General features: G+C 57.2%; 3 protein-coding genes across 3 annotated transcripts; 2 read left to right on the forward strand and 1 right to left on the reverse strand.

Moving 5' to 3' along the window:
- Window positions 1-521: 521 nt before the first annotated feature.
- Window positions 522-1,555, forward strand: VTJ04DRAFT_6646 (uncharacterized protein; the record flags this gene model as incomplete). Its single annotated transcript, XM_069364888.1, has 3 exons — window positions 522-708; window positions 780-1,366; window positions 1,433-1,555. 3 exons carry the CDS (start codon window positions 522-524, stop codon window positions 1,553-1,555), a joined length of 897 nt encoding a protein of 298 aa, XP_069218670.1.
- A 23-nt stretch (window positions 1,556-1,578) lies between these two features.
- On the forward strand, window positions 1,579-1,995 carry VTJ04DRAFT_6647 (uncharacterized protein; the record flags this gene model as incomplete). The annotated part of the gene is made up of 2 exons (XM_069364889.1): window positions 1,579-1,649; window positions 1,692-1,995. 2 exons carry the CDS (start codon window positions 1,579-1,581, stop codon window positions 1,993-1,995), a joined length of 375 nt encoding a protein of 124 aa, XP_069218671.1.
- A 6,621-nt stretch (window positions 1,996-8,616) lies between these two features.
- On the reverse strand, window positions 8,617-15,001 carry VTJ04DRAFT_6648 (uncharacterized protein; the record flags this gene model as incomplete). Its single annotated transcript, XM_069364890.1, has 3 exons — window positions 8,617-9,269; window positions 9,330-14,645; window positions 14,719-15,001. The coding sequence occupies 3 exons, from the start codon at window positions 14,999-15,001 to the stop codon at window positions 8,617-8,619; spliced, it is 6,252 nt and encodes a 2,083-aa protein (XP_069218672.1).
- Between the last annotated feature and the right edge of the window lie 228 nt (window positions 15,002-15,229).

The raw sequence follows: 15,229 nt of genomic DNA on the forward strand, positions 1-15,229 counted from the left end.
GGCCAGGCTGCAAGATAACGTAGCGGGCCACAGGGGATTCCCCTCTCTCGGACAACAACAACAGACACCTGCCCGGCCAGCAAGGATGAGGGGTGTGGAGTGGCCGGGAGGAGGGGGTGTACACTAGTCCAGAACACCCTCATGGCCCACACCCCCTCTGTCTCATTGATCACACCCCGGACTTGGGACGACACTCTCGAGGCTCATCCACCAACCCCTGTTCCCAGTCTGGAGTACACACCCTACCTTAGGTACGCCAGCATGTGGGCACAGACGACTGACAATATATAATTCCTGGACCTCCCTCTCGGTCTTGGACACGACAACCAACAGACACAACACCGTCGGCGATCTTGCACTAAGATCTTTAGATCTCTTCTGTCTTGATCTCTACTCGATCAAGCCTCTGCCACATCGGGATTTGGTTCTCACCTCATCCTCTAGCGTGGTTTCCTTCCCCTAAGCCCACCTTCGCCATACCTCCTCTTGGGACCTCAAGACTCCAAGGTCAGACAGTCACCATGTTTGCCATGCCGCAACACGCCTACGCCTACACGGCGCAACCCGCTCCGGCTCCCACCAGGCACTACAACCACAGCACCAGCAGCGCTTTCAGCCCTTCAGCAAACCCGGATGAGGACTGGACCAAGATCTCAGATCTCGCCGAGCGCAGGAGGATACAGAACCGGATCGCTCAGCGCAACTACCGTATGTTCCCTCGCTTCTCCGAGACAACCCCTCTGCGCAGATTTGCTGAGACGTACTTTTCCATCCTACAGGCAAGAAGCTCAAGAAGAGGCTCGAGGACCTTGAGAGGCGCGCCGGCACCTCGGACGACGCTACAACTGCTGGCAATGACAAGCCCAGTGCCACCACCACCACCAAGACCAAGCGCGCCTCCGCTCCCAAGACCACCCGCCAAACTCCGCCATCAACGACCGTCAAGCCCATGATGCACGGTCAATACACTCCGCCTATGCAACAGGATGACTACCTCTTCCCGCCCTACGACCCCTCTCTGAACCGCGAGCGCTCTCACACTCCTCCCATGTTCACCTACTCCACCTACCCGCCACCTCCTGCGCCCGAAGATCCTCTGGTTCACCCTTACGACGCCGTCCCGGCCTACGCGCACCACGCCTACTCGCACCGTCCTGCGGACTCGGCCTATCCCGAGTACCTTTCCCCTCCGCCCGTGCCCGTCACTCTCCCGCCCATGACGCACTTCAACGACGCCATCAAGCGCGAGCCGGGCTACCCGGAGGACAGCATTCCGTCGTACATGACGTACTCGAGCTATTCCATCCCGGGCGTCGACATTTCTGGTGCCGCCGCGCACCCGTCGCCGTATGATCACATGCCTCATGTGAGTTGTTGCGCTCATCCCGAGCAAAGAAAAGGAGTTCGCGTTGCTGACAGAAAACCTCCCCAGACCCCTCCTCTCTCGCACTCATACGACCACTCGGCCGCGTGCTCGGACTCGGGGAGCTATGACGCCTATCCGACCACGCCGCTGTCGATGCCGGGGTCGCCTGGACTCGTGCAGCAGCATTGAGCTGAGGTTCAGTCCCGGCATGAATGACAGGATATGATATCATACTTGGTTTCGGTTCGGGCTCGATGGGGCCTCGGGAAGGCACATCAGCCGTGTTTTTTTTTCTTTCTGTGACGATTCTCACGACACGCTAGAGATTTTTTTTGGTTATCACAATGGTTCCGCTTCTTCGTTTCTACACATATATATACCACGCCTTTTCGTATACACACATCGGGGGGAGGGTACGCAGAAGATTTGCTGCCGGCATGACGTCTGGGGGATGGATATGTCGGATAGGGACAGAGCATGAGGGATACACATATGCTACGTTTTTACACCTGTTTGGTTTGGGAGGGTCATTTGCTTTTGTTTGGGTTTGCACTCGTATCCCCAGGCGTTGGCGGCGAATGATGATGATCATCAGATGGGTTTTGCTTGGAATTAGAGGACCAAGATGACGGTTCGCACACAAATACATGAAAGTTCAATTGTTGTCTATCAAACACTCGCTATTAATCTGCGTTCACTTTCCCTGTCACCAAGATGATTGAGATGCTTACGACCAAGGTTGGATAGAGAGAATAGACATGATTGAAGATTACAAATCCACCACCTCTCTCGGAGCTCGGTCGGTGTTAATGAGCCATCCTCCTGCGTCCGCCACCGAACCTGAGCATCAAGCTCCTCCTTACTGGCTGAGACGCGGTACTTGCGGTGAAGATACGTACCAGTCTATACGTCATGCCGGCCCACAGGATGTATAAAGGTATGCCAGATGGCAATATGGGGATCTCACTTGCATATGGCGTCCGGAGTACGCGCCCACATGTTGTCTGCCAGTGGGTCAGCCTGGCCAGTTCAAGAGCAGCAGCAGCAGCAGCAGCAGCAGCAGCAGCAGCAGCAGGCAGGGGCTTGCGCTTGAGCCGTTTCACTCCGGCGTCTGGCTTGCTAAGTCCGCTACCCACCTACCTAGCTATCTCTGCAAATACCGGCTGTCCAGCCTTCCTCTTCTCTGTAGGGCTGCTGTGGTGTTCCTTGGCAATCGGTATTCTAGAGGAGAGGATGTACGTGGTTGGGGGATGGCGCTTGTCGCGTGGTTCTAACCACATGGACTTTGTTTCCTTTCCAAGCCATGTATCGCATCTCAGGTACCAAAGATATCATGGACATCGTAAGGTTTGTATGTACATACATCCAAATACAAGACTCGAATATGCGCCATAGGCTTGGTTGTGGCTTTGGCAAACCATTGCAAAGTTCCCCGGGGTCACTCTCCAAGTCCGCCTCTCAATCAGCCTGCTGGTTCCTGCCCATGACTTGGACAGATAGTTTGTGTATTCAATCCGGTCAGTTTTGAGACCCCAACATTCACTTGTTTTTTCCTATTTTGCTTTGTTGAGTTTCTTCTATTCATCTCATCTCCATTCCATTCCCTTGGCGATACGGATGCCCGTTTGGGCTTTGCGGAATCCCTCCGTGTCAGGGGTACGGTTTTTGTTTCCGAACCGACACGGAGGTTAGCCCTCAGGGGGTGGGGTCGGTACCCGGCATCCCGGCAGGGGTGTGGGTGCCGAGCGTTCGGAGTCCCGGTGCTTTTTCTCCCAGACTGGTGCTTCAACCCGACCGGCGTTGGGAACACTTGGTGATGATGATGGTTGGGGGGAATTACAAATTGTGTGTCAGAGCGGAGTTGAAGATCGAGGCATTCAAGTTTTGGTGTAATTCAGAGTTCAAATGCCGCCGAACACAAGTTCCAGTCCCAGGTTTTCGTTCTTTGCTTTGGGACACGCACAGGGTTGATCCCTGGACAGGACCCTGTGCGTCTTCTTGGTTTCACAAGAACACACTAAACCCCACGAAAAGGACGCAACCTTGTTGAGATGCAAGTCCACGGGCATAACGATGGCAGCCCAAGCGCACGATTCACAAAAGCAAGACGCGGAAGATGAAAAGTCCATCTAACTCCCGCAATGTCGCCGAGCACAAGCACGGCGACAAGCGCGCAAATCCACCACCATCCTGCCGCCGCTGTTCGTCTGTCTTGTCGAAGGATGTACCGTCTATCTAGGCTAAGCTCAGGATGCGCTGGAGTGTGGCACAGGCAGGTAGGTGTCCGTGGACAGAATGTCCTTGACCATCATGACAAAACAAAGATCGGGTTAGTAACCGATGACTGTGCTGCCATGAGACGGAATGGTCCGCGAAGGTGCTGATGAGAGAGCTGGTGACCTGACCATCTGTCTCCAGGTTACTCCTAGAGTTTTGGGTAATAGTCATGGTCGTCGCCGATGTCAAGCCTCGACCTAGGTGAAGAGGTCACAAGCAAATGATGGACTTCTTCAAGCTGCCCATCTCGGTAAGGACCCCGTTCCACGATCGGGGCTTGGAGATCCCAATCTGCCCCCCCAATTGCCCCGCCACAAAGGATGAGGATGGCTGTCCATGTGCTTCAAGTGTGGGGAAAACCACGCCATGGCAAACCGCCCCATTCCGTCTCATCGGCGATGCTCTTCTAGATGCTCGATGGCTAGGCGGGGTACAGTGCTCGGGTGCACCTCAAACGAAGGAAGGGAATTGGCTTGCTTGGGGGCCGGAGGAAAAGCCGTCCTCAAGGACTTGGAGGGGAGGGTGTGGCATCGGGGTTCCAGAGGAAGCCATCGAGCCAACCACCGCCTCTGTCCGTAGTCTTTTGTTTGATATCTCTGTTCACAACAGGATGGATACTGTTCACGGGATGGCAAAGTGCCCCCAGACGGGAAAGTGGAAGGAATAACGTGACCTTCGGTGGCTGTTCACTCCGACAACACCGAGGGGAAGGCTCGGGGACTTGAGAGTCCCGAGGGCGCTGGCCGATGTGCCCGAAGCACAGACGTACGCCGACCCGGAATTACGGTACCCTAACCGCCTGCGACGACAGAGGCTGGGGAGGGAAAGTGCTGGTTCTCGCTCCCTATATCGAGTGCTATATTAGCACCTCCAAGTCGGTAGCCGTAGCAGAGCAACCTCCCATCGTGTCGATTTGTCAAGGCTTAATCACTCAACTCCCTACTAGAAATATCTGGGCGCATTGCCAACTGGGCAGTTTCGGTGCAACGCTCTTCATCGTGTTGTCCACAGTAAACACCCATCAGTATACGACCTGGGCTTTGCACAAGAACCATGCAGAGGCGAAACAGAGAGAGATGCGAAAATGATGATTCGTCCTCCCTGCAGATTCGTGTAACATGAGCGAGGCTCTCTTTTTTTGGTAACGTTAACGCGCCTACAGACGCAGTGGGCACTTGCGGCACTTCTCCAACAGGTCAACAGACCGGCTGGCTGGGAACTTTGTTTGGGTTCGGTCGTGTTACACATACACAAAACCGCCCGAGGACGGGCGTACCGAGGTGGCTAGGAGATACGTAGTAGATATACCAAAAGGGGCGGGGACAACGACGTTTGATGCTCACTACCGTCAATGTCTGAGGCAGGTATGCAGGACCAGAAGTAAGGTTCTCACCCCCAAGACTTTGGCGGCTTCGATCAGGCTTCGAAGCGCCGTTCTATGCATAGACATCGGATCAACACGACCAGGGGCGTCGAGACTGCCGGCAGTAGCCTCCTATACCGTTGGCGCGCTGGGTCCTCTCCACCAAGAGGAGAGAGTCAGGGGCAGATACCTACCGACATACCTATCCAGTTCCGTTGAAGTTTTGACCCCTTTTGATCACGACAGAAAACCAGTAATTGAAGCCCTTTCCGCCAGGCCAGGTGGTCACGAACCCCAGACCAGATCCTAGACCCGATCCCAAGGCCCCCGGGCCGCGTAGCCCAGCCAACCTTGAGATAACAGCCACCTCTTAAAAACTTCCTTTAGTTGTTGCCTGGTAATGCTTCCGGATGGGTGGGCCGCAGGGATAGCCTCACTCCCAGTTACCAGTCCCACATCGGTTTGATCGATCCGTTAACGGATCTTCAAACCACCAGCCTCGATCATCTTCAGGTGCTCGGGGTGCTCGGAGACTTTTCCGTTCAACTCCACATCTAACTCCATGATATATTCACCCGATCCGCAGTAGTTAGTCCTCAGAAGGATCGACTCCGCATAAAGGATCTCGGCTGTGCGCGTCTGTCGTGGGATTCTGAAGTTGTCGGTATTCCGATCCCCTATACCCTGCTCTGTACTGCCAGTTGGTTTCATGAAAATGGGTCTCTACGGATCACTATGGCCTACGGCACATGTAACGTCACTTCTGTTTCGGCTCCTTCCATATGTCCCCAGCATATGGCTGCTAAGTATCGTGGGATCGGTGTTGTCGGCTCCCCAAGCCACGAAGGTGACGCGGCGAGGCACAAACCAAGCCGCTGCTCTCTCCGCCCCCGCTCTAGACCGAGGAAGGTGAAGTGAATTGTCCGATATTCCAACATAGCCAGCCACAAAACTATGTCGGCGGCAGTGTTGCTGCTGCGTTCACGACCCGCCTCACGTTCCCCATCAACATTGCCAGCGCCGCCGCGCTCTCGTAGGACTTGGAGTTGTGACGGACCCCAGCGTGGGGCAGCGTCAGCACTAAGTGTGTGTATGTACATACGAAACAGGGGAGGCTTGTGAGCCCACACCAATCTCACCCGGCACATGGGGCGATTGAGTGCTGATGCGAGCAACGGCCGTTTATGCGGTCTTGTTCGGGCTGTCTGATTCGACCCTACCGCACACCACAGACACACCACGCCTACCACTCACCCGCTCGTCCATCCATCCATCTAACCATCTCTGAGCCCAGAACCGAGCACCCAGCCAGGCGGAGTTTACACCTCACCTCCGTCTGCCTGGCTCTTAACAGCCCGGAGCTGTGCCTCCTATGTCCGGCCCATCTCCAGTTCAGCATGGCACAGCAGGCGTATCAAATCCACGAGGGTTTCATCTTCTGTGTCCGCCCAACAACCCACAACTCCAACGCCGAGCGTTCGGTGATGGGTGTGAATGTACCGTGAGTATCACGTGAAGGACAAACGACGGAGCCATCTCCGTCCTCCCATTATCAGCCGTTGACATTCCTCCGTTTATTCCCGCTATCCTATCTGAACAATGGTCCCCTTGACACGGCGTCGTGACGTCAGCTGTCAAACGCTTCTCCGCCTTACTGTCAGCCCTACCGTCAGCCCTATCCTAGCCCCGTCACTAGTTAAAGAAACGGTCGAGTTCTTCAGGGGTTGGCCTGCTATTAGGGGGGTGTAACGATGTGTGGTGTGGGTCAGAGTAACCAAGAGTCGACTTGCCAATGGAGAATCATTGAGAAGCTATCAATCACTGCTTCCATCGCTCTGGCCTTCACGTTCCTGTGAGCCTCACGAGTCGGAAACGGACAGATACGAAGGGGACTACTCACCCAAGAATCCATGAGACCGTCAATCGGTGCCTGACCGTGGCGAAGGTACCTAGGTATCGTTTTACCCAACCAATACCAACAAACAAACCACACCTCCATTGCTACTATACAGAGTAGTTGCATATCCATAGATCGAAACAAACCTTGAAAAAGAGGCAACACGGCCGTCCCGGTCCCGGTTCAGACTCATTCTCCCCGACGCCGCCAGCCCACAAATCCATCCAAACTCCTCATTCGTTAACCTATTCGGAGCGGACTCAACCCGAGCAAGACTTCCCAGGGCACTCCCTGCTTTTACCGCGCCATCCCATGACTTTCTTCTATCAACACGTGCAAGCTTCCAGTGACGACGGCCCGATAAAGGGGGCCACCATCTACTAGGTACTTACGCAAGCAGGTTACATGTGATGAAGAAGAGAGGTTGCCATGGGTTGCCTGTGTAAGCTTGCTGCTTCTATATGCCAGATGTCCCTGGCAGGAAACCAAGAAAGTACCTAGGTAAGTAAGCGAAGTACACTTGATCTAGGTCTCTAGGTCAGGTAGTCCCTGCTTCTTAAGAAGGGGGTGTGTGTACTCCCTAAACAATCCGAACTCCTACTCCTCCTCCACCGCCTTTACAACTACAACAACAACAACAGGATATTCCAACAAACAGTTATCCCATCCTTCTCGTGTGACCTACCTGGTAGATAGGATGGGTAAATACTGTCGCCTGACACAAGAACTTACATGACACATACCCCGCCGAAGAGCGACCGATACCAGCTCCTGGGATACTGTCAGTAGTATGTATGTACGTACAACTACGTAGTTCTCCGTAGAAATCCACACACAGCCAACAAAAAGACACCCACGACTGAGGACACTCCTCTTCACATGGACAAGACTGTGACTTTCTGAACTAGCTGGCTGGCTGGCCCGTGAGAGGAGTCAAACCTCGGGGGGAGCAAGTCTATTCGGAACGGCGTCGGTACAGAGACGGACATGAGAACGCGTTAAGTTGGGAGTTGGTTAGAGGGAAGTGATGGTAATGACATAGCATGTGAAGTCTACTCCTTTTCCGCTCACTCACTTTCACTCACTCATTCACTCACTCACGTTAACGATGCCCAGTTCCGAATCTCTTTCCACCAAAGTAGGTATGGATGTGCAGACATGCCTGTCCAGGGATCACGACACAGGATGTTCTCAGAATAATAACACACCAAGCACCTAACAAGAGGAGTTGATGGCTAGAATTGACCTATCTTCACCTTGAAAAACATCCATCATACCCATCTCAATTAGGGCTCTTGACCAAACAAGAAATGTACACACATACATACAATACAGAGAGTCAAAGGAAAACACCAAGGAAATACTCGTATCGTCTCGTCTCGCCTTGCCTTGTCCTCAATGTGGCTCAACGCCCCGAATACCCTCAGCCATTCACTGTCCAGGCCAGGTCAGTCCAATCCATTCTTTCCTCCCCTTGCTTGTTCTAATTGCCATCCCATTTTCCACTTAAAAACTCCATACCATCCCCGATTAGGAGATATGATGCACCACCAAACACAGCTCATTTTCCACCAAATTACCATCCTCTCCCTTCTTGCAAACTCAACAATTACCTCCTCCCCTTCCATTCCCATACAGTTCATTGCCATACCCATACAACAGACCAACAGCATCTCGGGCTACACCACCCCTACCCCTTATTCCAACGCAATTCTACTGCTGCCCCTGAGTCCCAGCATTTCCACCACCACCGCCGCCCCTCTGCCTCTTCCCACCACCGCGTCCCCCTTCCCCAGGACCATCTGCCCCTCCATCCCTGGGCCTCTTGTTCCCGGCAGCCTGGCCACCACCAGCACCGCCGCCGGCAGCAGCCGCGGGATTGAACTCTCCAGCAGCGGGATTCAATCCACCGCCGCGGCCAAACCCGCCAGCAGCGCCGCCGCGACCGCCGCGACCCTGACCGCCCCGGCCTGGGCCGGCTTGGTAGAGACCCCTACCTCCGCGGCCTGCACCACCCCGCCCGGCGGGGACTGGGATGCCGCGTGGCTGATTCTGTTGTTGTTGTTGTTGTTGTTGCGGGGCCTGGCCTTGTTGTGCCTGAGCTTGGGCTTGAGCAGGCTGGGCTTGGCCTTGCTGACCAGCCTGCTGTTGCTGCTGTTGTTGTTGAGTTGTTGATGACGCCGGCTGCGGGAGATGGCTAGTTGCTGCAGCTGGAGGGGCGCCGAAGGGGTTGTTAATCGGAATGACGGACGGCGGGGGGATGCCGCTCGGTTTCGGCTGAGGGATGGCGCTCGGCGGGGCGGTTGTTGTTCCTGTCGTGGGAGTTGCGGGCTTGGATTCCTCTTTAGCTGGAGCCGGAGCAGCAGCTGTGATCTCGTTAGCACACCATCCCCCATTTGTCTCTGCTGGAGTAGAAAAACACATACCAGAAGCAGCCTGCCCAGCTTGGGCGGCAGCCGGAGCCGCAGCTGCAGGTGCGGCCGAAGGAGTACCAGCGGCAGCAGGATGGACAACCGCCACTGTCGCAGCCGCAGCCGCCGGGGTCGCCGGAGTTGAGGCAGCAGGCGCCGGCGGTTTCGCCTCCTTGGCGATATTCCAAACCTCCACCACGGGCCGTTGCGGCGTCTCCTTCGCGGCCGTCTCCACGACGGCAAGCTTGGCGTTGGCCAGCTTGCTCTGGCGGTCGAGCATGTTGATCCTGAGCGACGACTTCTTCTCCGCCAGCTCCCTAGCGTTGGCAATCTTTTGTTCGTACTCGGCCTTGATGGCGGCCTCGGCCTCCTCCTTGGCCTTCTTGGCCTCCGCCGCCACCATCTTCTTGACGTTGGCCTTGACAATGCTCGACACAGTGGCATTGGTGGCGACCAGCTGCCGGATCTGCGCGTCAGACATGTTGTTGAGATCGGGGACCTGCGAGGGCTGCTGGCCGTCGGCCGGCGCAGCGGTGCCCTCCTTGGGCGTCGCTGTCGCCATCTCGGCCTTGACGATGGCCAGCTCTTGCTGAAGCTTGAGGTCGAACTCCTCCTGCAGCTTGGCCCGCTCCTCCTGAACCTGCTTCTCGAAGTTATCCTTCGCCTCCTGGAGTTTCTTATTCAGTGCGGCCTTCATCTTATCCGACCGCGTCTTGAGCGTGGCCTCGGCCTGCTCTTCCAGCTGCCTGGCCTTCTCCTCGCACTCGGCAGCCTTGGCCTCGGCGGCGGCGATCTTCTCCTCCAAAGCCTTGCGCTCCTCGTCGGACAGACCACCGGCCGGTTGGGCCGAAGCAGCAGTGGCATCGGCCATGGTGACCTCCCCGCCGTTCGTTGTGGCGGCTTGTGCGAGGGCCTGGTCGCGCTCAGCGATGGCCTTCGCAAGCTCGGATCGGAGCTGGGCGACCTGTGCTTCGGCGGCAGCCTTCTGGGCCTGAACCTCCGCCAGCTCGCGCTGCACAGCTTCAAGTTGCTGGGTGAGCTGGGCAACCTGCTCCGAGTCGGCCGCAGCAGGTGTTGCTGCTGGTTGCTGAGCAGCCGGAGCCGCAGTTGCAGCCGTAGCCGCGGCTGCTTGCTGCTCCAAGGCCTTGTTCCGTTCCGTAAGTTCCGCGAGCTGCTGCTTCGCCGTGGACAGCTCCTTCTCGACGGTCGCCAGTTGCTGATTGACCGAGTCGAGGGTGCTCTGGAGTGTCGCCTTCTCGGCATTCGCCTCATCCCGCTGCGTCTTCATATTCCTAAACCTGGTCTTGAAATCCTCCGCCAGCTTCTCCCTCGTTGTCTTCCACTCGTTCGTCTTGGTCTCCAACGCCTCCTTCGCCTCCTGAACCTCCTTCTGCAGCTTCTCCACCGACTCCTTGAGGACAGCCCTCTCGGTCTCGAGCGCCGAGATGGTCTCCTTAAGCTGTTCCACCTCGTGCGGATCTCCCTGGCCGTACTTGCTGAGAATCGACTCGATCCGCTTCTGCAGCGCCTCGCGAGCCTGCTGCAGCTGCCGGATCTCCTGCTCTTTGAAGCCTTGGTCAAGCTCCAGCTCAGAAATGCGAGCCTCGAGAGGCTGGATCTTGTTCTCAAGCTCAGCAATCTTCTCCGACTTCTGCTCGAGCTGCGCCTGGGCGCGCTGATTCTCGTTGCGCAGCGTGACGTTGCTCTCGCGGATGAGGTTGAGCTCGTTCAGCTTGTCCATCAGCTCCTTGTGGGTGAGTGAGCTGCGCGAGCTGTCGGCATGGGCGCGCCGTTCCTGGTCGAGCTTGAGGCGCGTCTCGTCGAGCTGCGACTGCGCGTACTCGAGCTGCTGCTGCAACCTCTTGGCCTCCTGGAGCTTCATCTCGTACTGCACCTCGAGAATCTCCTTCTCGCGGCGCAGGTACGTGTTCAGCTCGCGGAGACCCTCGGTAGCCGTGTCGGCAAGCGCAGGCAACGGTCCTTCGCCGTCTGCCTGGGCCCTGTTCTGCTGCAGCGCGGCGATCTGGGCGGTGACGCTGTCGAGTTGCTGGTGGAGCAGCTTGTTTTGAGCGGCAACGTCCTCCCTGCGGGCCTTGATCTCGGCCATCTCGCGCTCCAACTGCTGGCGGCGCTCCTCCCACGACTGTTCGGCCTGGGCGAGCGAGAGCTTGGCCGACTCGGCCTCGGCACGCCAGGTAGCCGCGTCCGTCTTGAGCTTGTTGTGTTCGTCGCGGATCTGCTGGAGCAGCTTGGTCGCCTCGGCGTGCCTGACCAGTTCTTGCTCGTAATCTTGTTGAGCCTTGCTGGCGATTTCGGCCTGGGCGCGCAGGTCCTGCTGGTGGAACCGCGCGGCCTCCTTGTAACGTTCCTCCTCGTCCTTGAGCCGTGCAATCTCGCTGTTGAGCATCCGTTCCTTCTCCTCGTACTTCCTCACCACGTCGTTCTGCGAGTCGCGAAGCCTGTTGAGCTCGTTCGTGGTGTTCGACAACTCAGCCGTGAGAGCCTCAATACGTTGCTGAAGTTCGTTCGCAGCATTGGTCTTGGCCTCCAGCGCCGCGTCCATCTCCTCGCGGTACTGTTCGTGGGACTCGTTAAGACTGGCGAGCTCCTCTTCCATGTCCTTGCTGAGCTGCTTGAACTGCTCGGCCTGCTGCTTTGCGTTCTCAAGCTGGACATTAAGAAGATCCACGGTGTGCTTAAACTCCTGGGCCTCGTTCTCAAGCTCCTCAATCCGGGCCTGAGAGTCGTCGTTGGTTGTCGTTTCGTTAAGAGTGCCAGGGCGGGGGGTGGGCAGCGGGCGGAGACGCTCGGCGCGCTCCTGCGCATTGCGGAGTTCGATCTCGAGCTCCCCAACGCGAGCCTGCAGGTGATCCTTGGTGGTCTTGATCTGGACGTTCTCCTCCTTGATCTGGCTGATCATGGCGCTGAGCTCGTCGATCCTCTTCTGGAACTGCTGGGCATCAAACTCCTTCCGGAGCTGAAGCTTCTTGGTCTCCTCGACCTCGTCCGCCAGCTTCCGCTTCGTGGCCGTGAGCTCGCTGTCCAAGGCATCGATCTGCGCTTGCAACCTCCGCTTGGCCTCCGACTCAGCCAGCTCACGCTCGTTGAGCAGCGACTGCTGACCGGCCAGCAGGTCATTAAGCCTGGCCTTCTCCTGGGCCAAGTTCTCGTTGTCCTGGTTAAGACGCTCCTGGATCGACTTCCAAAGGGACTTCTCGGCGCGAAGGTTGGCGTTTTCGTTCCGGAGACTCTCGACCAAGCCCTTGGCATCAACCAGCTCCTCGGCGACTTGCTGAGTGCGGATATCCTGCTTGGCCGCGGACTCGGCCAGGGCCTGGTTGCGCTTCTGGAGCTCCTGCTTCTCGCTCTGCAGGGCCTTGAAGTTGGACTCGAGCATGTTGTAGCGCTCCGTCGCCAAGGTGAGGTGGCTGGACAGACGAGACACCTCGCTCTGCAGCGAGCTCTTTTCGGTCGACAGCTTGTCGATCTGGTCGCGCATGGCTTTCCTGTCGGTAGCCTGGTCGTTCCGGTACGAGTCGAACTGTGCTTGAAGTTCCCTGAGGGCGGCGGCCAGGTTCGCGTCGTCGTTGCGGGCGGGCTGTTCGACGCTCTGAACCACCTCGCGCTGGGCGCCTTCGCGAGGCAAGCCAAGCGCCTGCTGAATCTCAGCGGGTGACGCCTTCTGCTGGAGCATGCGGCGGAACATGTCACGTTCCGTCATGTAGCTCTTCATCCGGACGGTGATGGACTGAACCTCGTCTTGGAGGGCGGCGACGGTGCCGCGGAGCTCCTCCACCTCCTCATGGTCCCGATCAGCCTGCTGCTTGGCAGCCAAGGCCTCTTCGTTCTCCATCTTGGTCGCGAGCTCGCGTGTGAGCCTGAGAAGCTCCTGGTTCTTCTGCTGCAACTCGTAAATGTTCTTGAACGCCGTGTACCTCTCCGTGATGAAGCGGTGCGTGTCGGACATGTCGTCGAGAGCGTTCTCGCCAATCTCACCACGCTGAATCTTCTCAAACTGCTCCTTCTCCTCCTCGGTGAGGTTATCCTCGCCCTTTTCCATAGCGTGGATGTTGAATATGAGCACGTGGATCTGCGTGCTGAGATCGCGGAGCTGGCTCTGGAGAATGTTAATTTCCGCCTGGGCGCTCGCGGCGGCGCTCTCGGCCTTGCGAGCCATCTTGACCGCGGCATCGCGGGTTTCGTACGACTCCTGGAGAAGCTCCGACATTTGAGTAACGTCACGTTCGAGACGGTCCTTCTCGGCGCGCATTTCCTCAATCTCGGGCATCTTGGCGTCCAGTACGTTGATGACGTCGTCGAGTTCCTCCTGGAGCTTCTGGCTGCGCCGCTGCTCGCTGGTGAGCTGGGCCTTGACCTTGAGGAGCTCCTCGAGGGTTTCGGTAGCGCGGAACGACGCCTTGCCGCGGAACGATGCCGGCGTGCCGAAGGGCGAAGCGGGACGAGCCAGGAAGGAACCATTAGCGCGCGGTGTTTGCGGGGCCGAGCCCGGAGCGACATCGTGGGATTCGAGGACGGTCTTGAGACGGTCGATCTCGGACTGGAGCTCTTGGTTCTGTTGTTCGGCCTGGGAGAGCTCCTCCTTGGCCTGCTCCAGCTCGCGACGGACGCGGCGAACCTCTTCGGCAGCATCATCCTTGACCTGCTCGAGGCGGAGCTCGACCTCCTTGAGACGGGTCTTGTGGGTCTGGGCATGCTGGTCCTTGAGCTCGACCAAGCGTCGAGAAGCCTCTAGTTCCTGCTTGAAGCTCTCCTCGGCGCGAGCGGCGGACTCCTGGAGCTGCTGAACCTTGGTCAAAGCCTCCTCGGCCTTGGCCTGGGCCTCATCCACACGCTTGCGCAGCATCTGCTCGGTGCGGGTGAGTGACTCGATAGTGGAGGCGGCATCTTCGTTCTGGCGTTGGAGCTCCGCAATTCGGGCACCCTTTTCCTTGCGGATCTTGAGGTTCTCGGCCGACTTTGTCTTGAGCTCCGTCTCGTACCACTCGTTGCTGCGCTTAACGACCTCGAGCTCCTGCTTGAGGGCCTCCTCGCGGTACTTGGCCGAGTTGGCGGCGGTCTGCGCCGTCTGGACCGACTGGTTCAACGCCGTGATTTCCTGGTTGAGCTTCAGGATCCTCTGATGCTGCTTCTGGAGCTCCTCGGAGAGGGCGGCGTTGGCGGATGTCTTTGAATCGACGATGGCGAGCGTCTCACGATTCGAAGTCTCGAGAGATGCGATACGGGCGCGCAGAGTTTCAATTTCGGAGAGGGAAGTCGAGCCGGACGACTTGAGGGTCTGGAGTTCGTTCTCGAGAGCGCGGCGCGTCGATTCTGGGAAGCGCACGTCAGTCGACCACCCGACCACGACAGGTCGACAAAAGCATCAATTGAAAGAAAAACAAACCTTCAGCCTGGAGCTTCTGACGGAGCTCTTCGACTTCCTTCAAAGCCTTGTCGGCGGTGCTCTTGAACTGTTCGCATTTTGACTCGGCGCCTCGGTAGGCGGCTTCGAGCTCGACATTGAGGTGGAGCTTGTCCTGCTCAAGGTCGCGTAGCTTGAGGACGATGGCGTTCAGAACCGACGTGACGAGGTCGATAGTCGGGGCAGCGACCAGCTGTTGAAGGTCGGGCTCGGGCACGCCGGCCTGCGTTGAGAGGTAGACGATGTCCACCTCTGCGGCCGCCATGATGATGGCTGAATTTTTTTGTTTGTTGATGTTTGTCGACCCGACTTCTTCACGTCATGCGCGGGAATCGAAAAGGCGGGATGGAAAAGACGCGAAAAAGGAAGGATTAAATGATGGACGTGAAATGGAAAGAAAGATTAAAATCCACGGAAGGGAATGGGTGGTTTGAAGTTGGCGGTGGGTTTGTGGATGGGAAGTAGGAGTCGCCTTTCTTGTCCCTTTGCAAAC

This window comes from Mycothermus thermophilus, assembly GCF_041956435.1.
Source record: "Mycothermus thermophilus strain CBS 625.91 unplaced genomic scaffold VTJ04scaffold_4, whole genome shotgun sequence".
NCBI lineage: Eukaryota > Fungi > Ascomycota > Sordariomycetes > Sordariales > Chaetomiaceae > Mycothermus > Mycothermus thermophilus.